We start from the raw sequence: 10,022 nt of genomic DNA, 5'->3' as shown, positions 1-10,022 counted from the left end.
TATAATGCAAATTGAAACTACTTTCTTAACTTTGTTTCACTGGTTTCCACCACAGAAGCAGATTTGAGCCTAGCTTTTCAAAATGCTTTCTACAGCTTCCCCGGTGCTTCCTGATTTGCTGAAGATATTTTGTATAAGATGCTTCCTTGATCAAGTTGTCATTACTAGACATTGATGAATTTCACCACTTACTGCCTTATTTCAAACCAGTGCCACATGCCAGGGTAGTTCCAGATACTTTTTTTAAATTACATATATTTTCTGAATCCTTATCCAACCAGTCCATGATATTGGCATGAGGCATCAGTAGTCATACTGACTGCAGGAGATGATACTGAATTGATAAAGGTTTTCTGTGAGATAAGGTATAAATTTACTAGCATGCTCAAGGATCAGTTTTGCTTTTGACCTAGACATATAACTCACTTTTGTAGTAAAGGGATACATGTAGCTTTAATAAGCAAAGCCTAAACACCCTAAAGTTTCGCTAAATTTCTGCTTCTAAGTTCCTACTAAAAAAAAAAGGTGTCAAGTTTTGTTTGAACATGCTACAGAAATTCCAAAAACCATCCCCAGGGTTATGTGCAGTTTCTTCAGTACCTTTAACACAAATTCTTCACTTTTAGACCAAATATGTACCTTCGGGGGAATTCTGACACACTACAATAATTCTTAGTTTGCAGGCAGTGCAAATAGCATGGTTAGTCAGTGCTCTTTTCATTGTGCATCCAACCTGAGAAACCAAGTATTATACTTTAAAAAGTCACTTTGACTTGTTAAAACCATGTGTTGGAAATAGAAAATGTGCATTTTCTAAAAAGTGAAAGAAATGTGGCCACAAATCTCATGCCACAAAGCTAGCACAGCCCTCAGGCACTGCTGAATTGCAGGTACTTCCCTTTGCCCTTAGTTTCTTGGGGAAATGGCAGTGCCAGGGATTGATGGTACCTGGCTGGGATCTGACTGGTGTTAAGCAGAAGTAGTTAAATTATAAAAAGGAAATAAGTTCTCTGCAACAGTGAGCAAGCTCCAGTGCACAGAGGGAGCATGGGCTAGAGCCTGGGAGCAAGGGGGGCAGACACATGAGCAGACAAGAGCCGTGGTGGGGAGGAGGATGGAGGGAGGGAGTTGTCTGGACAGGGATTCACAGTTTTGAGCTAACAGCAATTCCCAGTGAGCCATAAATCTGCACATCAAAAAGAAAAAAGTTAATGCATAATACATTAACAGAAACTGGGAAAGTACAGTGTAGACCCTCATAGAAATCATCATCTGGATAGTCCAAATTATATTTTCTCTGTGAGTGGGTGATATATTCTAAATGTACCTCTTCCTTCACTGGAAGGGGCATGTCAGCCCAGGATAATTGATGGTTATCTTGCTGAGACAGATGAAAAAGTATAATCATTGCAGTTTTATTTAGGCTCTGAGAAAGGTCCAGCAAGTTAAATCATACTGTAGTTTTAAATAAATTACCTTCTTCTGAAAGAGCTCTGTGGAAAGTACAAAAATCATTCGTCACTGTTACTTCAACCTTATATTGGTTTAATTTCAGGGCATTGCATGAACACAAAATGAATAGTGCAGGGCTGCTTGGGTGTTCTTATTTGGCTCTAAATTGCTGGGTATAGCATCTTTTCATTATACCTACCTGAATGGAACTATTTTGGACTAAATTCTTCTTGCAAATCTGCATATAAACATTTCTTAAAGCAGCTCTGAAAAAAAGGACTCCTGTGCCCAAGGTGCAACTTGGGTAGAATTTAGACCTCTGAATCCACCCATAGCTCACTTCAATGACTTGAGAGTGACTTGACAGGTACCACATGAGAGGTACTGGCTACCAGCAGTCCCCCTAGCCCTCTCCTGAGTCAGGGACGTCATGGAACAGAGTAGGCACCATTTAAAACATAATGTGGCAGCCACAACAATCAAAGCTTTTGTAATAAGAAGCAAGTGGTGAGAGCCCTTAATCAGGGATAACTGTATCAGGGCTGTCCGTGGCCTCAGAGAGTTTGAACCCGTGTTTCCTTCATCACCAAAGAGGTTCCCCCATCATAAGACTCCAGGGCACAAAAGATTGGGATATCCCCCATTCTCCGTGATGAAGCAGGACCCCTGTGCAACCAGGAATGCCAAACGTGGGGTCAGAAAGAGAGCAAATGAGAAGGGGCCTGACTTGCTGTTTGCCTGGGAGCATAGCAGAGCCAGTCTCTGGCTTTACTCCTGGAAGAAGCATACATTTCAGAGTAGCCCACTACTGCATAAAAAGCAGAGTGAGTCCAGGGAGAGGGAAGGTCCTAGGACCCTACGTCCTCTTCCCCATCTGAATGTCCAAACCACAGGGCTGCAGCAAGGCTCCGAGGGCATCTGCACATCTCTTAGCATCCCAAACACACAGTGGTCTAGTTTCAGTAGAGAGGGGAGAATGTGCCCAGGCATCTTCAGTACCCTTGGGGATGGCACCCTCGCTCTCAAAAAAAATCTCTTCAATCACTTTGTAGAGGGCCTGCAAGAGGTGAGGCCTCTGCTCTCTCCAGAATAATTTTGAACTCTTGGGGCTTCTCCAAGCAGAGGCTATAACCTTTGACCACCTCTGAGCTAACACTGCTGTGCACGGGTAGCCAGGGTCTTTCAGGCCACACGGGGAAATTTTCCATGTTTTGTTTGTTAGGGGCAATAGGCCTACACCCGTTTCAGGCAGTTCACAGACCACCCAGCAGGCTAAACAGCCCAACCTGCCTGTAGTTACCGCACAGTGACACCAGCAAGCCAAGCCAGCCAGCTGAACTTTGAGAAACAGGGCCAACAGCTACCCCTGTATTGCAATATGGTGTAAACCAGCATGTGTTCAAGAAACGGAGCAGTGTCCAAGCCCTCAGCACCCATCTCTGAAGCAAAAGGCCTAAAAGGCAAGGAAAAATGGCAACAGCCATTCCCCTGCTGTCGAAGGGGTCACTGCTGGGAGGGTGGAAGACCACCACTGACCAGGTGTGGGATTCATGTGGCCACAGAAAACAGCTGGCAAATGGTCTGTAGCTACTGCTTAGGAGGCAAAGGAAATTACTCAAAATTAATAGCCCTGACTGTAATCCTAATGCTAGCTGTGTATGTTAATGCAAAGACTCTTTAAGGCAAAAGCACAAGCTGTCCCCAAGCTCAGAAACTCGTTTAGCAGTGGCTTGGTTGTTCATTTTATTAAACACACAATTGCCTAATATGAAACGTCTGATACTTCTTACAACTCCTGCACTACAAAGGAAAGGCCTGCAGCCATAAAAGCCCGAGTTTCCTTGTCAGCTCTTTCTGAGGCGCTGGATAATTAAGCAGAGTGCATCATGGTGCTCTGAAGCTCAGCACTGCCTCCAGGAAGCATTTTTGGGTTCTCAGGCCTGGTTCCACCTGCCTCTAGCTGTCTAGCCAAAATGGATTGCAACCACAGCAGAGGCTCCTCTAAAAGCTGAAGAAGGTTGAAGAATGCATATGGTACAGGAAACCTTGAATTTCTTATTGACACTTCCCTCAAACAGTGTGGGCAATTAATTTCTTTTCTTCTCTTTGCTATGATAAAGTGTATCATGTCCTACCTTTGCAGATGGTGCTAGTACAGACATTAGCTTTCTTTTGCTTCATTAGCAAGCCCCTTGCAATTTCCATCATATATGAAAGAAAACAGGTGAGCATTCACTCACCTTTTTTATAGCAGAAGGTGATGAGTTCTGTGATATTTTTTAGTTCCTGGATGCATATATTCTATTTCAGACCACTTAAAGAGTAAAGTCCAGCATCCCACGCAAACAAGCTCACCCTTGCAAAATAGCATGTTGGATCTTACCTTTTGTGATCTGGCCTGGGATACCTACAGGGCAATCTAAGCCTCCAAAATGAAATATAGTTATCAACTCAGCTTTTCTGGCTCAGCAGAACTCATTACCTGCCTTTTTAAAATAAACAGCTGCTTGGATTGTTTTTTTTTAATGTACAGACTTTCAGAGCGACACAGTGCACTGAGGGTACATCATTCCTTCACTCTGACAAGAAAGGGGGTGAAACTAAATCACATGTGACAAGTGTTAGCCATATTACTTACTGCGCACCAAAATGAACAGCTATTGCACTGCCGAGCAAGGTACAATACCACAGGGACAGTGTATGAGCATGAAACAAAGAAAGAGTTAAACAATTCTTTTAAAAGAGATAAAAGAAAACAAAAAAGAAATCTAAAATGTTTTATTCTAGAAGATGATGAAGCTCTTGTTTATCCAAACCAGTTTACTCACACCCACACCAAGCCCACTTGATTTTCCCATAAAGGGCACATATTTGACTCAACCCACAGTGCTTAGAGATCATGTTGTTAACTCCACGCTACTTGCTCAGATAGCTTTCAAACAAAGTCCATTTGTTTTTTTATGGTGCCAGTGCTGCTGCGATATTACAACCCCTTGAGAAGGGGAACAATAACACACACTGTTGTGATACAAAGAGAGTACACAAATTAATTTCTGCAGCACAGGAGATTACAGGAAATAAACAGCTTACTCCTGCAGAGACAAAGCACATGGCACCAGCAAAGAATTTTAGTTTGCAACGTGGAATGGACAGCAGTGCCTGACACCAAAAATCAAGGACTTCTTAAAACCTACACTTCCATCAGAAAATGTTATAGTTTGCCATACAGTGACAATTTATACAGATTTAAACCATCTGTTTGTTTGTAGCATGTAGCAGCTCTCTCAGACCTTTATAAAAGTCAAGCTGCTAATAAAAGGTCAGTACAAAAATCTTACTTTATATGCAGAAAGAATAGTTTGCTAACTCTGGCTCTTCCCTAACATTCAAGCTTTTTCAAGTATTTGTGGTAGGGAAAAAGTAATCAACATTCTTTCAAATAGAAATTTGATTTTAAAAAGTAAAATAGGCTCTGCACTTGGAAACACTAAAGGAGGTGCTTCTTACTACATTTATACTTGACTTAGCTGGGATTTAAGCGTATGTTAATGTAGTGCATATACTTAACTACTTTCCTGACATAAGTTTAACTTCTGTTATGGCAGTCTGAAGGATACAGATGGGAAAAGGTACTCTGGTAAACAAAGATCCAGCACACAGTTTAGGAGATTTAATACTGAATGGTCACTAGTCACCAGGACGGACTGGGACTGCAAATGATGCATTAATAGAAATCTGATAAGGAGAAATCTCAGCAAAACTCATACTCCAGACTAACCCAAAGTAGAAACTTTTGGGTTTGTTTCAATGGGATCTATTCATTTGGTAAAGGAACAAAGGAGCAATAGCTTTGTGTTTAATAGCAAAGTATCATTCTTGATCTACACATAAAACATCCCCAAACATCCCAGTGGATCTACAAGGACTAAAAAGCCTGTCGTATGCATTGATTGGAGCCCTGCTTTCCCTTTCCTTCCCAGAGGAACAAAAAAACCCACACTGTTTTATTCCGGGCTGTTGCTCCTTTTACCAGTTTGAAGCAGTGGATGCCGTGCTAGTGCACAGTATAGGAGATCTCATAGGACTTAAATCAGGTGACTCCCTAGGCCCTTAATACAATGAATGCACACAGACTTCCCACAATGGAAAGCTTGGAGGCTCTAAGCTGGACACTTAATGGTTGGCAGTGTAAATCCTCCTGCACTTTCCCCCATGTGACAGCCCAAGGTCTGAAGGCCAGGACCCCCCTTGAGAGTGTTGCCCCCAGAACTGTGTCACAGGATGTCTATGCATTTTTCCTGGCATGCCAGTGCCTAATGTAGAAATAAATATAGTGGCAAAAATAAGTTTCTTTACTATTACAATTTATTTCCATCAGGATACTACTATAAACTGCACCAGCAAAAGTACAGAGTCCACCACAAGATGCTTTTATGTGTAGCTATGACAAGAAATCTGTTAAGTAAATCTAACAGCCTTGTCTAAATGTTTCTGTTAACTTTCTTATTGATAAAATATCTGTTACTGCAGGCTAAGGGGTCTGCTGAACTCATTTGCCCCTGAGACGCTCTATAGATGAACACCTTTTAGATTTCTTGGCCTCTTTCTGCAGGAAATTCATAATATTTTAAGAAAAAAAGCCCACTTTCTGTTGCCTTGAAAAGCAATGCCGCCAGCAGAGTAGGTGGAAATTGCAATTGCAGCCAAGCCTGGGGTAGTGCCGCCCAAGAGGACTGGGATGGCTTCTCGGGCAGCTGGCCTTGGGGACAGCAGGGCCTTCAGAAAGCATTGAGAAGTCTTGCACAGCACTGGTGGTACAGGTGATTATACATTTTGTAAGACAGGAAAAGTTAAGTAGTATTGGACTCTCTCCACCAAGTGCACAGCAGCCCACCCATGAAGCTAGCTTTTACATGGATCCTTTACCATCTCAGACCTTTTCTACTCTAATTAAACTAGAGATGAAAATACCTCAGCACAGAGCCAAATACTGTCAGGACAAATTCTCACAGCTCTCTTTGACTTTAAATATGCCACTGCTGAATATATTCACTGCAGATTTTGGGAATGCTCTTATTAAGATGCCTTTTCTGAAACCTAAGTCAGTGCCACCATAGTCTTTAATGGTGCACAGTGGTTCTGCAAATGACTTGCAACTCTTATTCTGCCTCTTTCTTTTTCTGGGATTGACCTGAAGTGAGAACTCATTGCAGGGGGGCAATTTTTTGATACCTCTGACATGGTGATGGGTTGAGACATAAAACTGGAAAGCATCTGAGCTAAGTTCCTCTGAACTCTCTTCTACAGTTTGTTACTATTTCCTTTAGCAGCTTCATGGTGGAAATGCACTGCAGTAAATGCTTAAAATTTATTTTTCTTCCAGGAGATGGGCAAGGTTTTTTTCACAGAAACTAACAGTGACAGCAGAATATTACCACATAACTGCTCTTGCTGCTATGGCTTGTACAGTCTGTGGTCACCCCAACTGCACTGTCTATCATTTTGCAGAAAGACACAGTCACCATGTTGAGCCACTTTCCACACCCCCAGGATTCAGTTTGGTGTCTTCTGAGCAACCTCTGTTGCTTTCAGCTTTAGCAGCCTAGCAGGAGGACTGTTTTAGGAAAGACATAGTACTATTAGAAATTGATACTGTTAGTATGTTCTGGCATTTGAAGTTCTCTGACCGTAGCACAGAAGCAAAAATCGGAGGTGCAGCTGGCCCATGTAAAAAGGGTTATAAATTATATAGGCCTAGAACTGGCTGAACTCAGTTTAGTCTAGCATACTATTTTAGGCATCGTCACTCAAGAAGCATGTGGTTTGCTTGAAAAGGAAGAGCAATTAAAATAAAAAAATGTGGAAACATTGTATATGAAGACAGATTGCCGATTTTTTTCTCTGTCTCCTGTATCTGCCTTGTCAGTCTAAATTTCTTTCTGTGGCCGCCAAAGCCCTGTTTCTGAGTACACGAATTGCTATGTGAAATCTGCCACTGCCATTTTTCCAGGAGGCAGATATCTTGCTTTTCCTGATCATTTGCAGCTTTAACATTCCATGTATTTTCTTCCTTGATAGCAAGCTAATTTTTATTTTAGTACGAATCTTTCCATTTGTAAGCATGTAATCAGTTTCTTTGAAGACCAAGTTTATTTTGATCCTTGAGTTTTTCCTGTACAACACACAAATATTTTCTCCCTCTCAGACTTTTTACTCTGATATTTGTCAAGCATCTTGTAGTATTTTAATGACTGAGATTAATTATGAGCGCCCAACCCAGGATTCCCTCAACAATCACCAAGTAACTGCAAAAGCAGCACGGAAGGTGATGCTCAGGAGGAGCTGAGATGGGTTATCTCTGATAAATTTGTGTTCTTGCAGCCTGGCCAAGAGCTTCAGGGATGGCAGGGGTAAGGAACTACATACGCAGACCTAGAAAAAACATCGTCCAGCTGCTCTGACAGAGTGCTCTTAATCTCAGGTGCTTGCGCATGCACACACACACATCCTCAGAAAAGGAAAGAAACCAGTAATTTGGCTCACAACTGATGGCACAACTGCAAGATACCTTACGCAACATCCTTCAGGAGTGAACGGACTTATGTTCCCCGTATCTTTATGAGATTACATGGTGTGGTTTGATGTGCAGACAATACAATTCTGTGATTGTGTCTTAGAAGAGTAGTGAATGAACTTGAATAGCTGTCAGAGCATGCCTGTACCCATCGTGCCCTCTCCTGCCACTGGCTTCAGTAATAAGTATGTGGAACGAAATCTTGGTTTCCTGAGGCAAAAGGCAAATCTTGGACAGAAGTAAAAAATTAGTCCATGGGAATACCACAGCCCAAACACCATCTCCTCTGTGGACATCAGCTGCTCTACAAAGCATGAGAAGAGGACGCAGCATGTGAGGACTGTAAAAGGTTGAAGAAGAGTGCACAGTCCCTCTTCCCCCACCCTTCCAGTGTCATCTGCGATACCTCCAAATGCAACCTGATGTACTCTTCTTTTCCTTTTCAGTGCTCCTTAGTGACACATCCAGATTTTGCTTTACTCGCCATGAAGGCCACAGTCATTGCAACCTTCTTTGGTAAGTACAGCTGATGTGCTGCAGTTAGTTAGTAGTTTGTGGGTTTGTACTCTCCTGTCCTAGCTGACCAGTGGCTGCTGGTTTCTTCTCTTCCCTTTGGACTCCATGGCTGATGAAGCTCTCAATGGCAGGTGGAGTAAACCTTGGCACAGCTTTTCAGAAACAGGCTACCCAAACCTGCAGAGATCTCTAAGTACATGACCAGCTGCATGCAGTCCATATCAGAGGGCACAACGGGGCCCGAAAAATGTCTGTAATGTAAAGATTCCCTCCAAAGAAAAAGCAGCTGTTTCTTACATCGGAGCATCCCTTCCCAATTTTTCTCTGTGTTCTTGCTCTCTCCATGAACAAGAAGGTGCCAAAGGACAAAGGCTATAAATGTGTCTTATTTTCTTTCCCCTGCCAGTCAGACAGGATCTTGCTTTTTGGAAACACATAGAGACTCCAGAATCTGCAATTCATCTTACATGAACACTCCAGTTGATCAAGCATGATTTCTTAGTGTACTTTACTTACATGTCTCCCTTTGATGGAGATCCAGCCACCACATAGCCTAATGGTGCTGTATGACTTTAATTGTGATATTCCCAGGCAATATTCCCTCTAGCTGGGATCCTCAAGTCTGGCAGGATAGCCATTCAAATTCAAATAGCTCAAATTCATAGTTATCTATGTAGTTCTTCTATCTTTACTAAGAGACCAAATTACTTTCTCCAGATTAAATTATGCCCTAACATTGCATGTCATGTAGTTGGGACTTTGCACTTTATTTTCCACTGGTTCGCTCCTTTTTTTATTAACTACAGTTTTGGTTTAGTTACACAACTGCACCAGTGACAAAGGGCCCCATACTGCATCTATACACTGTCACTTCAGACACTGTGAGACTGATTTTTCTTTTGAAAAAGTTCTAGGAGTGATTAAGTCTGCAAATTCACTGCAGCCACTCTACAGGGAGAAGAACATAAAAAAAAGAACTAAGACTGCTGTTGCATATTCTAGTAAGATTAACTTAACAAACGATGAGAGGATCAGCCAACACATCATAGATACTTTCAATTCCCTCTCAAAGTTCAGAAAGGGAAAGGTGAATAGGAAAGTCAAGATATTTGTAATGAAATTATTAATTACCCATAATACAGTGCTTATAAAATAAGCACAGAGAATGAAGAGTTTTTGTATGTCATGCACTTAGCAAGTAAACTTAACAAGGTAAGCTACATTCATATATTGTGATGTATGTTTTAACATAACAGTGTATGTCTCTTTTACTATTACACTTTTCAAATCATAATTCTACTTACTGAAGAAATCAGTGCCCTTGCTGGGACAGGATACTGGGACATGCCACACTAGAACTGAGAATATTCCCATTTCATTTTTTCAACCTGTTGATTCAAATTTGCGAAATCTCGTGCACAGGAGCTTGTGGTGACTGATGTTGACAGTCCCCCTTTTTCCTGATACTATGTTTTCTTTG

The 10,022-nt window shown here is 41.8% G+C and overlaps 1 protein-coding gene across 10 annotated transcripts in view; it reads left to right on the top strand.

Annotated features, from left to right (window-relative positions):
• Positions 1-10,022, top strand: part of VIT (vitrin) — a 55,412-nt gene that overhangs the window by 7,357 nt on the left and 38,033 nt on the right. For all 10 annotated transcript variants that reach the window (XM_052806286.1, XM_052806284.1, XM_052806283.1 and 7 more), the window contains exon 2: positions 8,473-8,542. In XM_052806286.1, coding sequence (XP_052662246.1) covers positions 8,512-8,542 — 31 coding nt within the window. In that variant the 5' untranslated portion in view covers positions 8,473-8,511. The remainder of the gene's footprint in view (positions 1-8,472; positions 8,543-10,022) is intronic.

The sequence above is a fragment of the Harpia harpyja genome, chromosome 13, assembly GCF_026419915.1.
Source record: "Harpia harpyja isolate bHarHar1 chromosome 13, bHarHar1 primary haplotype, whole genome shotgun sequence".
Lineage (NCBI taxonomy): Eukaryota > Metazoa > Chordata > Aves > Accipitriformes > Accipitridae > Harpia > Harpia harpyja.
This window is presented reverse-complemented; position numbering and strand designations above follow the sequence as displayed.